This window comes from Salmo trutta, chromosome 8, assembly GCF_901001165.1.
Source record: "Salmo trutta chromosome 8, fSalTru1.1, whole genome shotgun sequence".
NCBI classification, from domain to species: Eukaryota; Metazoa; Chordata; class Actinopteri; order Salmoniformes; family Salmonidae; genus Salmo; species Salmo trutta.
This window is the reverse complement of record NC_042964.1, coordinates 36063195-36077645: the sequence shown is the minus strand read 5'-3', so window position 1 is coordinate 36077645 and position 14451 is coordinate 36063195. Positions and strand designations below refer to the sequence as shown.

General features: G+C 46.5%; 1 protein-coding gene across 1 annotated transcript in view; it reads right to left on the bottom strand.

Annotated features, from left to right (window-relative positions):
- The window catches only part of LOC115198788 (signal peptide, CUB and EGF-like domain-containing protein 1), a gene marked incomplete in the record, with an annotated part of 78443 nt that overhangs the window by 58325 nt on the left and 5667 nt on the right, over positions 1-14451 (bottom strand). The window contains 1 exon segment of the mRNA XM_029761065.1: positions 7111-7236. Within this exon segment, the coding sequence (XP_029616925.1) occupies positions 7111-7236 (126 nt within the window).

The following is a 14451-nucleotide window of genomic DNA, read 5'->3' as shown; positions in this document are numbered from 1 at the left end:
GTTTCAACATTCTATGAGTCTGCAGTCAGGGCCTGTCCCGCTGTGAAGCCAAGGCACTCTGAGCTAAGACCTCGCGTAAGACTGAAAAGGACGCGTCAGAAAGAAAATAAACTTGTCTGAGCCCTACAGACGGCCATTGCAAGGCACCAAATGATCAACATATTGGGCCCAGCTGTGTCCACGGCCAAAACAAAATAAATACAAGTCTAAATCAAAAAGGTCGAAGAGGAACTGAACAGGACTGACCTTGAATCAGAGTGCAGTGCAACTATGCAATCTTACATCTTAGTGCCCTAAACTTGTTGACACAACATACATGGGACACAACTTCCTACACACGTTCTGTTAAGACAGACTGTTCTCTCTCTCCCTCTCTCTGTCCCTCTCTCTCTCTACACGTTCTTCTTCCCTCCTGTTTCCCCCCCTCTTGTCCCTTCATTTCAAAGCAGCAGGTCTTGAGGTTTCTGGTCATCTATCATTCCGTCAGTCTTCTAGAAGTAGTTGGTGTGGAGAACAACAACAAGTGGTATTTTCTGGGGTTAATGGCCTTCAGAGCAGCGGAACAGCAACACACTCTAACAGTGAAGAATCCCACCAGTGTACCACCAGTGATCTCTGATCCCCAGTCCAACTCCCCGACCCAAACCACTGGACCTGCGTGTACAGCAGCCTCACTGACGAGTAGCCAGGCTGTGAACAAGACATCGCACACCTTAGAGTACATGCAGCACAGAGATACAGGGACTGGCAAGTAACAAGGCTGTGTTAACAATCAAAACTGTTTCCAATACCATTTCTGTCTATGATTATAGCCCCCCAAGACATAACAAATCACATAAAATTGGCTTCAATTGAGTATCTTGGTTCAGTTTAATGAGACAGAACACAGGAGGCAGGCGGTTACAGTAACCAGACAGGCAGACCCCATTTTCTCACTAGTCAGTCACGGAATACATGAGACTTTAATTTACAGCACCTCCAACCTCCAACCCATAATCCCAGCTAACTCAACCCATGCTGCCGCATGTGTGAGGCTGTGACAAGTCCCGAGAGATGCGGTTTGTCTGTGACTGTGTTTACTGTCTGCCGTTGTTCCTAGACTAACCATATATTCACATGGCATTGAGTGAAAGGGTTCTTAGGACTGGGAGAGACATAAGAAACTCGAATGTTGTTGCTGATGAGTCCTACCATTGAAGTGGACAGATTGCAATTGGTAGATGATAGATGTCCATACAGAGTAATTGGGAAACCACGGCTTGGCCCCGCAAACTGTGGGATGACTATGTGTGTCAGCATTATATATGTATTCCTATATCATGCCTATGTGTCACACATGATACTATTTGTGTACATGTAACTGCCAAAGTAAAGGAAACACCAACATAAAGTGTCTTAATAGGGCGTTGGGTCGCCACAAGCCAGAACGGCTTCAGTGCACCTTGGCATAGATTCTACAAGTGTCTGGAACTGTATTGGAGAGATTCGGCGCCATTCTTCCTCAAGAAATTCCATCATTTGGTGTTTCGTTGACGGTGGTGAAAACTCTGTCTCAGGCGCTGCTCCATAATCCAGTGTTCAATTGGGTTGAGATCTGGTGACTGAGACGGCCATGGCGTGTCATTTTCATGCTCATCAAACCATTAAGTGGCCACTCTCGCCACGGTAGCCAAATTAATGGCGTGCCCAGCATTTTTAAATGACCCTAATTAAGCATGGTAATTGCTTGCTTAACTCAGAAACCACACCTGTGTGGAAGCACCTGCTTTCAATATACTTTGTGTCCCTCGTTTACTCAAGCGTGTCCAATATTTTGTCAGTCACCTGTATCTCAGAGAGTTAGTGATGAGGGGTAAACACGAAAGGTGGTGATGTTAAAATATCCATGAGTCAATACGCAGGAACTCAGCGCTCATTACTCATACCGTTTACACTGTATATCTTCACGCCTCAAATATAGATCATCAGACCCCACTACAGCACCTCTACCACACCACCACTCCTCAGCCTATGAAACCCTATGACATAACTACACACATATAACTACCTTAAACCCTGATACGGGGCGGCAGGTAGCCTAGTGGTTAGAGCGTTGGGCCGGTAACCGAAAGGTTGCCGGATTGAATCCCCGAGCCGATGAGGTAAAAATCTGTTGTCTGCCCCCGTTCCCCGGTAGGCCGTCATTGTAAATAACAATTTGTTCTTAACTGACTTGCCTAGTAAAATACAGATGCCCATATAAAGGTAGTTTGTACCTGCATACCACTAATTCTATGTCAGCTTCGTAACTCTTCAGACTACCCTGAGTATCACCCTCTACCCAACTGAAATACAGTTGTGGGCACAAACGAATTACAACAGTACAGGTTTCTGTGGCAAACTATCACTGCTGGAGGAGCGAGCTTTTTAGTGGCCGCAACTGTACCCTCAACATCGCCCCATGCAGAGCCCACCCCCAGTGACCCCATCCACTTGTCTCTCCCTCCAACCTGACTGCGCCAGATCCATCCCTCAGATATCTTGGTAGCGATGACGCTCTGATCTGCTCCTCTAATACTCCTGTGACATTTGTTACCGAGCTGCTGTCTGCCTCATACCACGTCATGGCAACACATGGCAACGCAGGCAGATCGGGGGGGGGGGGGGGGGGGGGGGGGGGGGGGGGCTGGCCTGGACTGGCTGGGAAGCTGTGAGCCTATGACAAAGCCAGGTCACGACCTCCGACGAGGGCGAAGTTTTCACGAAATAACATTTTTAAAGAGACAGCGACCGTAGCTCTAGTCACTGTGTGTCAAAACAGGCAGGCCTCGGCATAAAAACGAGTTAACAGGTGATCTCAGAGGAAAAGTGAGACGGACGGCAGAGTGCTGAAGAGCTGCTGATAGAATCTTCCTGAATGAATGCACTGCGTTAAAAGAATGGGGATTGGGCAACCAGTGGTGGAGAAGTGATGCCATTCCCTGAGCCACACCTAATGGCCCCCACTGATGTTGAGTGATTCACCACCTCAGTGCTCTGTCAAGGACAACTAGACTGACCGCTGACAGAATGAGAGACAGAAAGAAAAGAGAACGAAAAAGAGAAACCAATGACAGATGGAAGGGAAAATTGAGAGATGAAAAGGATGGAAGAGGTGAAGAAGAGAGGACGAAGACAGACAGACAGACAGGCAGCGCAGGGAAGAAAAGAGCGGTGGGATAGAGAGAGAGAGAGAGAGAGAGAGACCGCGAGGAAGCTCCTGGAAGCAGCGGAGGACTCTGAGCGGTGTGCGCGGGCCCTTGGCGGTCCTGACTCTGTTCTCATCCCCATCATCATTCTGTGTTGTATTTGAGACATTCCGCAATAAAGATGTCAAATAGAGAGCAAGTCCATTGCCTCAGGGGGAATGGCTTGGACAGCCTCCAATTCACATCCACCGCCAAGATAACCAAGAGAATACAGAGGGAGAGGAGGTGGAGAAGAGAGAGAGAGCGAAAGAGAGAGAGAGAGAATTAGGTATGGATTGGCAGTAACACACAACGGAATCAAGTTTAGAACCAAGATTAGAAATGAATATGAAATAAAAGCGACTAAATCACTTGTCATTGTACTTTTCATTATTTAAATGACTGATCATGATTAAATTGCATCATAAATGTCTGATAGTGATTAAGTGTCGTCATAACCCGCTGGGCACAGATGTCAATTCAACGTCTATTCCACGTCGGCTCAACGTTAACTTTGCTGAAATGACGTTGAAACGACGTTGATTCAACCAGTGTGTGCCCAGCGGGAAATGTCTGATTAGAAGTGTTTTGATTTCTCTCTTGACATGCTTTCCGATACCTCCCTTTGAACTCTCCATTCACAGCTAATTAGTGTCTGTTTATTAAAGCTACGTCTTATCAGCATAGTCTGGTTAATGACTTTTTAACAGACATGTGGCCAATTTCCTCCACTCAGCTGTGGAGTGGCAGTGTGACGACTAGAGAACCCTCTATAACCACTCCGACACAAAGACCTGGGTTCAAATAGTACATTATTTAACTTCAAATACTTTAGCTAGGCTTGATTTATCTTGCCCGGCGCAATGGAATCCATAGAATAGTCGCCAAGGTGGAAACCTTATCCATCTGGCACTCCAGGTAGACTAGAGCAAACGCTGAAAGTATTTAAAAGATTTTGAATAGTAGTTGAACCCAGGTCTGCTGACACACAGCCAGCATGTGGCCCATTGATTCCTTCCAAGTGGCCACAGACACATGCAGTAAATCTCTCTCCCTCGTGTTAATTGTCTTTAGTTCACCACAACACACACAATCCAACGAGCCCTCTGCAACCAGCCACCGACAACACAACAGCTGCAGACACTTAAAACACATACACCGGCAGACAGACAGGCACACTGAATTAGAAAAACAACACCAAAACATTAGCGAGCTATCAAACAGGTTTCAGGCAACTCCCCCCGTGTCCCAATCCCGCCTTGCTAAACAGAAAAAGTATTGAATTTCATCCTTGAACCTAAATAAGAGGGAAGCTTAGGTTATTCGTTTTCTCTCTGACATTTTTCCTTCCTTTGTCCATTTGCAACCGGTAACATAAACATTTGACATGCCAAGTTGAATTCTGGGAAGTCAATAGAATAACAACAGGGGTAGCATTAAAGTGACATTTTGAAGCGTTAGAAATAACACAATGACATTGCTGTGGAGACTCCAGTGTTGTCCTGGTCCTAACAGAGGGTGGGTTAGGGGGAATGAGAGTGCCCTTCTCCGGTGACCTCTGTCCTCTCTGACTTGCTGAAAACGAGGTAGTTTATGTTTATGGCGTGGGGGGGGGGGGGGTATGGAGGCGTTGCAGGGGAACTGGGGGCGGGCACAGAAAAGCTCATCATCACTGAAGATTCATCAGCATCTGGGCGAACTGAAAGAGGATAGGTCCGTTTGTGTCCAAGATGAGAGTCGGTGAGGCCACTAGACCAGAGAGGACCATGTACAAATACATCCATCCAAGTGTATGTTCAGTAGGCCCTACACAGGAGAGAAGGTTTACAAATAGTGGAAGTATCGCCTGAAGTTGTCCAATAAGAACACACGTTCTATAGGTCGTTATCAATAAAACGGCACAATTATGTGCAGAGCGTTCGATTCAGCTGCTGGGGGGCAAGGAGACCATTGACAACTACGTGCCGTTTTCAAGGGATTGTTAAATAAATGTTATAATTATTTGGTTTTAATAGCATCACCTCTTGAAGAGCCTTGTCAGAAGTCCACATTATATCACATTTAGCTCCATCATCAGAGTTATACAGCAAGTAACTGCACGCTTTTCATGATCAGTAAACATTGATCATGTATTTTCAGATACGTGAGGCCGGCCATAGCATATCCTTTTGGCATGTAGCTAGCTAGCTAGCAAACGTGTCGTTTAGCTTGCTTCATCAGAGATTAGGCTTTTGGAAAGAGCTTAACATCGGCAAGGCCTCGTCCTGGTAAAGCTGTCAGTCGGACTACTGTCGTCACCACTTAGATGACAAGCAAATAGAGCCATCTAGTTTGTCCCCTGAAAGTTAGCTTGCTAACAGGCCATATTGACGTGATCTGCTATTAGCTAGCTTGCCAATTTGACTTTGTCCATCAATCACTGTAGCCTATCATGTCTGTCAGCAGCAATCGTGATTAAACACTCTTAACGATGTTGAAAAGGGGATAATGGGAGCTTGCAAAGTAAACATTATCAGCTAATAGTACAACAACAAATGCGCCTTTCTGCTTCTTGACATGTAGAGCCCACAAAGGGTGGGAAATGAACCTAAACCACTCATACTTGGCAGGTATGGTTCACTTTCATTTGATATCTCTCAAATATCCAATTAATGGTGGCCAATATCGAGAGATATCATGAGGCCGCCCTCACGTATCTGAAAATACATGATCAATTGATGTTTACTGATCATGAAAAGTGCTCAGTTACTTGCTGTGTAACTCTGATGATGGAGCTAAATGTGCGCAATTGTTTAGCATGGAACAATCAGAAATGTTCTGACTGTGGTCTTCAAGAGGTGTGGTTGATATTAAAACCAAATAGTTCACATGTATTTAACAATCCCTTGAAAACGGCACGCAGTTGTCAATGCTTTTAGCGGAGCTGGGGGGGTCTCCTTTCGATCCGGCGGGCAAATCGAAACGCGAAACGTACCTTATTATTACGTTTTATTGATAACCACCCATTTGTTCCGTTTCCAAGAGTTTTTCCCAGGACTCGTCTCTCAGTCAGGCCCAATCAGCGGTCATAAAGTTAATCACGTGAGACTCACACTGTAACGGCATAGTCCTGAAACGTCCCCAGGAGAATCTAACTCAGACATTCCTGACTACACCTAATGGCATGTTCCTCTCCCCCCTCCTCCTCCCTCCCTCCCTCCCTGGCTTCCCAGAATCAGACATAATGCCTACAGATGCCAAAACATGTCCCACCAAATATGTTTGGGTTGCGGGCAAGGGCATCCAAACTACACATTTTGATTTTGCTTGCGTCAATCAGCGGGGCGGGGAGTGAAAAGATGAAATGTGTCTAAGCACATCCAAGCAGGACCGGCATGTTGCAGGAGAGCAGAAACACATTTGTCTGCCTGACACTAAGTCAATAAGAGAAGGCCGAGACTAAATGAACTGGATCTGTCAGTCAGTGCACGTTGCAGATGCCCCAGACAGATATCTGTTGGAGATATCTAGCTGAGGAAGGGAAGAACTCTTCGACCCTGAGCGCCCTCCCAAAACGAAACCCAAAGAATGAAATGAGGATAAAATGTCCTCCAAAACGATGACAGAGACACTCTCTGGAGAACAAAGGGAGCTGAGAGCCAGACAGACAAACCTCATAGCAGATAGAGTGCACAGTACACGCACACACACACACACACACACACACACACACACACACACACACACACACACACACACACACACACACACACACACACACACACACACACACACACACACGCACACGCACACAGGGAAAGGGAAAGATCCAGAAGATAGCACAGTCTCATACAAACACAAATGACAGACTTGGATAGGTTGCACTTTGAGTTTAAAAGGGGGTTAAGGAGGACTGCACACTCACCCAGGCAGTTGTGTCCGTCGTGGGCCAACATGAATCCGTCGTAGCAGGTGCACCTGTAGTTGCCCGGGATGTTGATACACTCGTGGACACAGCCTCCGTTGTACTCATTCTCACACTCGTCCATGTCTGAAACAGAGTCATAGAAGACCAATGAGAAGGGTGGAGAGGAATTACTGTCGCTACTGTACAAATGGATGGAAAGAGAGGAAGGTGGAAAGGTAGAATGGATGGTAGGGGATTGGGGGGTAGAGATGAACATTATGGAGTGTCATTGAGATGGGTGTTGGGGTACAAAAGGAGGGGCAAATGGAGAGTGTAGAGGTCAGAGGTCAGGGTAAAGGGTTGGAGATAAAAGGTAGTCCACCGATACAGCTCATGGTGACTGTGCATACATACTAGGGGTAAGACTGGAGTGTTTGGGGGTACAGAGTCCAGAGAGGAATAAGGAGAGTGTCTCGCCATGTTTATTCGTTGACTCTGTTCCCCCTTCATGCTGAGCCAGCGGAGGAGTCTTTCACAGGAGCCACTCACAAGTGGTTGCCATGCGGACTGAGCCACTAAAACAAACAGTCCCCCCTCCGTGTGAACGCCAGGGGAGGCAGGCAGACCGATGGCCAGACCCCGACCCGAAATCCTCTCCTTCTCTCCGTCTATCGTCCTCCTCCACTCCAGATGGGCCCGAGCAGGTATCTGGTTAGTGTTCAACTCCTGTATTACTCCCTCTGTCTCTGTCTCACTCGCCAACCTGGCCAAGACGCCAACTCTCACTCCCTCAGTCTGTCTGTCTTTCTGTCTGTGCATCCCTTTCACCTTTTCTCATGTTTCTTTGCTCGCTCCTTCTCCCCCTCTCTAAAAGTACCTTTCACGCACTCTTCTATCTCACTTCTTCCTCTGTTCTTTCTTCCCACTCTCTTTCTCTCTCTCCCTCTATTTGTTTACTATCCCCTTTACCTATTCTGTCTGTCTCAGACACTGGCACACAACATTAGTAGCCTGTCTGTGTCCCACACACACACACACACACACACACACACTGTCCTGTCTCTGCCAACCGCAAGGTGGGCTATGTTGGTTCTGGTTCTGTCAGCCACAAACAGCTTTTAGCACTAGTCTCTCTAGTCTCTCTCCGCCTCCTACATCCTGTGGACTGGACAGAACCCAGTCCTGGGGGTCGCGTCCCAAATAGCACCCTTTTCCCTTTAGGGCTCTGGTCAAAAGTAGTGCACTGTATAGGGAATAGGGTGCCATTTGGGACACAGACCTTGGACACTGCACAGCACACCACCGGTACAACGCCAACACACTGAAATATTCCACTGTCGGTCTGCTCACACAGACCCCTCACCCACTAGACAGCTCATTGTCATCAGGATAGAACACACAGTGTCTTGGTTAAAAGCACTTTTGATGTTCCTGTATATCTACAATAGAAGCTTAGCCTAATCTACTTCTAAGTTGATAAACGGGTCTACAATATAGAGCAGACACCGCCAAAACATCTTGGTCAAAATGCTTGAAATAGAGAAGAAATCTCATCTAAAAGCGTTTTTCCTGAGGCATTCCAGTCAGTTAAAACCAATCAAGATAAAAGTTAAATAAATAACTGGGACAGACATTCTTTCCTTTAGAGATGCTCTGGCACCTGCCATGTTTACAGAGCAGGCAATTACACAGGCCTAACATGCATTCTAATCCACTGTTTGTTTTCGACTCTCTTTCCCACACGAACAAAGGAACGGTATGGCCTTTCTGCACTTTAAAGACAGAGACTGGGCCCTGGCTGGTGTACACAAACTGGTCCCAATCATCAGTGGCTCATCCCAGAGGCATATGAAACCAATTAGGGAGCGCTGAAATGAGAGGGCTGCTGGGTAATGACTGTTTTGTCGGATTGTTTGGACCAACGCCTCTCCCTTCACCAGCAGACGTGATGCTAAGGCACCCCTTCACATACCCTGCGTAACACCCTGAGACCCTCCAATGGAAAGCAGAGGTGTGGAAATACAGGGGAATCAGAGGAACATCAGTCTTTGCACTAGAGAGAAGATGTGGAGGAGGAGGAGGATGTAGAAATTGAGAAATAGCAGGTAGATAGAGTGCATTCAGAAAGTATTACCTTACAGCCTTATTCTGAAATTGATTAAATCATTTTTTCCCCTCATCAATCTACACACAATATCCCAAAATGATACAACAAAACCAGGTTTTTAGATAAATTAATTCAATAATTCAAATAAGTTCAATTCCGGGCTCTGGCTGGGCCACTCAAGGACATTCAGAGACTTGTCCCAAAGCCACTTCTGCGTTGTCTTGGCTGTGTGCTTAGGGTTGTTGTCCTGCTGGAAGGAGAACCTTCATCCCAGTCTGAGGTCCTGGGCACTCTGGAGCAGGACAACAACCCTGGAGCAGGTTTTCATCAAGGATCTCTCTGTACTTCACGCCGTTCATCTTTCCCTCGATCCTGACTAGTCTCCAAGTCCCCATACCATGATGCTGCCACCAATATGCTTCACCGTAGGGATGGTGCAGAGGTTTCCACCAGATGTGACGTTTGGCATTCATGCTAAAGAGTTCAATGTTGGTTTCATAAGACCAGAGAATCTTGTTTCTCATGGTCTGAGAGTCCTTTAGGTGCCTTTTGGCAAACTTCAAGCAGACTGTCATGTGCCTTTTACTGAGGAGTGGCTTCCATCAGGCTACTTTACCATAAAGACCTGATTGGTGGAGTGCTGCAGAGATTGGTTGTCCTTCGGGAAGGTTCTCCCATCTCACAGAAGAACTCTGGAGCTCTGTCAGAGTGACCATTAGGTTCTTGGTCACCTCCCTGACCAAGGCCCTTCTCCCCCGATTGCTCAGATTGGTTGGGCGGCCAGCTGTAGGAAGAGTCTTGATGGTTCCAAACTTCTTCCATTTAAGAATGATGGAGGCCACTGTGTTTTGGGGGGCCTTCCCCATATCTGTGCCTTGACACAATCCTGTCTCGGAACTCTACGGACGATTCCTTCGACCTCATGGTTTGGTTTTTGCTCTGACATGCACTGTCAACTGTGGGACCTTATATACAGTTGAAGTGGGAAGTTTACGTACACTTTAGCCAAATACATTTAAACTCCGTTTTTCACAATTCCTGACATTTAATCCTAGTAAAAATTCCCCGTCTTAGGTCAGTTAGGATCACCACTTTATTTTCTGTGGATATAGATACTTTTGCACCTGTTTCCTCCAGCATCTTCCCAAGGTCCTTTGCTGTTGTTCTGGGATTGATTTGCAGTTTTCTCACCAAAGTACGTTCATCTCTAGGAGACAGAACGCATCTCCTTTCTGAGCGGTATGACGGCTGCATGGTCCCATGGTGTTTATACGTGAGTACTATTGTTTGTACAGATGAACGTGGTACCTTCAGGTGTTTGGAAATTGCTCCCAAGGATGAACCAGACTTGTGGAGGTCTACAGTTTTTTTTCTGAGGTCTTGGCTGATTTCTTTTGATTTTCCCATGATGTCAAGCAAAGAGGCACTGAGTTTGAAGGTAGGCCTTGAAATACATCCACAGGTACACCTCCAATTGACTCAAATTATGTCAATTAGCCTATCAGAAGCTTCTAAAGCCATGACATCATTTTCCGGAATTTTCCAAGCTGTTTAAAGGCACAGTCAACTTAGTGTATGTAAACTTCTGACCCACTGGAATTGTGATACAGTGAATTATAAGTGAAATAATCTGTCTGTAAACAATTACTTGTGTCATGCATAAAGTAGATCCTAACCGACTTGCCAAAACTATAGTTTGTTAACAAGAAATTTGTGGAGTGGTTAAAAGACGAGTTTTAATGACTCCAACCTAAGTGTATGTAAACTTCCGACTTCAACTGTAGACAGGTGTGTGCCTTTCCAAATCATGTCCAATCAATTGAATTTAACACAGGTGGACACCAATCATGTTATAGAAACAACTCAAGGATGATCAATGGAGTCTCATAGCATTGAGGGTCTGAATACTTATGTAAATAAGGTTTTTATGTTTTCACTTTGTCATTATGGGGTATTGTGTGTAGATTGATGAGGAAAATGGTTTAATTAATCCATTTTAGAATAAGGCTGTAAGGTACTAAAATGTGGAAATAGTCAAGGGGTCTGAATACTTTCCAAATGCATTGTACACCCGAGTGTGTCTCCAGCAACCACATTGAACACAACAACCCTGTGTTTGATAGGCAGTGGGAACTGAGCAGAGTTAGTCATGAGGATGGCTTGCATAATGTCTACTGCTTTTTCTTCATCAAACAACAGCCCAAAAAAGGAGAGGCATACAAAGAGAGCGAGAGAGAGAAAGCAAGAGAGAGAGAGAGAGAGAGAGAGAGAGAGAGAGAGAGAGAGAGAGAGAGAGAGAGAAATGAGGGGGGAAAAAAGGTGAAAGTGAGAGAGAGAAAGACAGAGAGAGAAAGTGAGAGAGAGAAAGACAGAGAGAGAGAAAGACAGAGAGAGAAAGAGCCCACTGGGGGCGCAGAGGACAGTTTAACGTCTAGTTCTAATTTACATTTGATTGAGTTGTCAACTAATGTGAATTTAACGTGAAATCAACTAAATATTTCACCTTGTCATTGGATTTAGGTTGAAAGTATGGTAAAAAAAAAATACTACATTCCCTTACGTTGATTACTTTTTTCAAATCCAATCAGTTTTCCATGTTGATTCAACATCATCACATTGAATTTTTGGGTAGAAATGATGTGGGAACGTAGATTTTCTCTCTTTCCCCTTCCAGTGGGAAGGGGAAAGAGAGAGAGAACGAGAGAAAGAAAGAAAGAAAGAGAGTAAAGATAATTAGGGATAAATGAAAAGCTTCCAGTCATTAATTGGCACCCCGTGAGAAGTGAGGCTGGATCAGGCCAGCCTGGCAAGACAAGACAAGGCAGGCGTGGTTTTACATAGGGGAGCAGGGTTAGAGAGCACCAGAGATCAGGGCAGGTATCAGCAGGGGGTAGGGTCGGAGTTCACACCTGCCCTGGGGCATGGGGCTAGGGTCTGGGGCCGAGGGGGGAGGATGGACATGGAGCCATGCCCTGTGCCTAGTTAGCCTCCAGCAGTGATCTCTTCCTGCCCTGGAGCTGTTGTTGACATCTGACAGCGGCACCCCGACAGCTTCTGAACCGGGCTGCTCGCTGCTTCCGCTGCTTGGACATGCGGAGCATGTTTCCTAATTGTGACGGGGGTGATGTTGACGCTCAACATCTCATCAAGTGAATTAGGCACCTTCGCTGACGGCTCGTGCCCCAAGAGGGCGGAGAAACATGCCCCTTGAGATGGATGAAGACGGGGAGAGAGGTGAGGAAGGAGAGAGGGGAAGAAGAGGAAGGAAAGAGAAGGGGGAGAGGTAGGAATGGAAGGGAGCGTGGCCCTGCTGTCCCCTTGATGTTTCAGTTTGACTGGTCCAGAGAAGTGTGTCCACAGGAGAAAGCCCTTGGCTCAGTGAAGGGAGATTTCCAATTATAATGGCAACAACATGTGGAGGAGGGACACTTCACTAAAGTGGATTGTGTAATTCCCTGAGCGGAAAAAGGAGATTCCTCAAATTCTTGGGGTTGTTTTAATTTTCGGGGCTGTTAATTGTATCTGACTGAATTGCTGAGTAAGGTTACTATAGGTCAGATGCTTCGGCCGTCCCAATTGACACCCTACAGTACTCGCTATTTGGTTTGCGGATTTTGACCACGGCACATAGGGTTCTGGTCTAAAGTAGTGCTCTATATAGGGAATAGGGTGCCATTTGAGACACAGCAGCCAATACCAAAGTAAAGGAGACTGGGTATCAACCGAATTCTCCGAACTTCCGAATATCGCAACCTCTCTAGCTACCTATCCCTCAACTTCTCTGAAAACAACAACCATGTGTATTTACCCAAGAGGTCGAATGACGGCGCGAAACCAGAAATAATCCAAATATTATTTCTGAACCTGTAGTGGGTCACGGTTCATTACCAAGGCTAGTACAAAGCTCCTCAGGACAGAAATAAGAACATGTCCCCATTACTGACATCCAAACACCAAACACCAACAAACCACAGACGCTCATATGAGCAGAGGGCTGAGAGCCCACGCTTTGTGCCCAGTCAAGGCCAAGGGTTTGTGGCAGTGAATTTCTGTTTTGATGCCCGTTCCAAGACTGAAAAAGCAAGATTGAAAAAGTGTGTGTGTGCATGCGTGCCTATGCGCGTGCGCGCACGTGAATGTGTGTGTGTCTCAAGTGTTGAGGCCTGTGCATGTACAGCATATGGGTATAACAGCAATAACACCTCTCCTCTCTCATCTCTTGTTCTGTCAGCTCTGTGAGTGTATATGTAAGTCTGTTCTCACGCTCTTTTCTACAGAGCTATAGCTATATAAAGCCCCAGCCTACTGGAGCTGAGTCTGACCTGCTCCTCCAAATGTGTGTGTGTGTGTGTGTGTGTGTGTGTGTGTGTGTGTGTGTGTGAAGCAGCGAGCCAGTGAGGAGAGCTCCTGAGCAGTGACGGAGTAGCAGACACTGGGCAGACAACGGCCTAGTAATTGTCTGCCACCTCTCCCACAGAGCCTCCCGCCCGCAATATCTCACTCTCTTTCTCTCTCATGAAATCTCTCTCTCTCTCTCTCTCTCCCTCCCGCCCTCTTTCTCTGTGTCCTTACCTACCTCTCCTTCACCCACCATCTATTTTCTCCCAGTTGCATCTATGCATCTGTCTTTCCAATTAGATTTCTGTTTTTCCCTCCCTCCCTCCCTCCCTCCCTCTCTCCCTCCCTCCCTCCCTCCCTCCCTCTGTAAAGCAGGTCAGGTAATTGTTGCTGCTGCTGGGAGAGCAGACTCATGGCTCAGTCTCTATCTGTCTCTATGCCTGAATCGGCTACTGCTGCTGCCTCTGCACATGTCTACACAGCCCATGCACACACAAACCCTGGCATACAGGTGACACACACACACACACACACACGGCTACACAGCTGAGCTCTGACACACACACACACACACAGCCACTCAAACGCAGCTAGAGGTCCAGTGACAACGCATGTTAGTATCTTCAGCATCACCGGGAAATGGTAGCCTAGATGTTCTACAGAGTAAAGTCAACTGTTTGAATATAGAGGACATGGGTAGAGAAAAGCAAAGGCTGCAGTGCTGAAACAAACTCGTTCTTGAAAAGGAGGAGAGGAGAGGATGAGTGCCAGGGACAAGACCAATGAAAACCCATCAATTAGTCAGTAAGTGACAAATGCTGAGCAAACATGGACAGGCTTTCACAAGACCCTGACAGCCCCGTGGCAACCAGCCCAGCCGACTCCTCTCTGTGGATTGTTGGATAGATCTACTA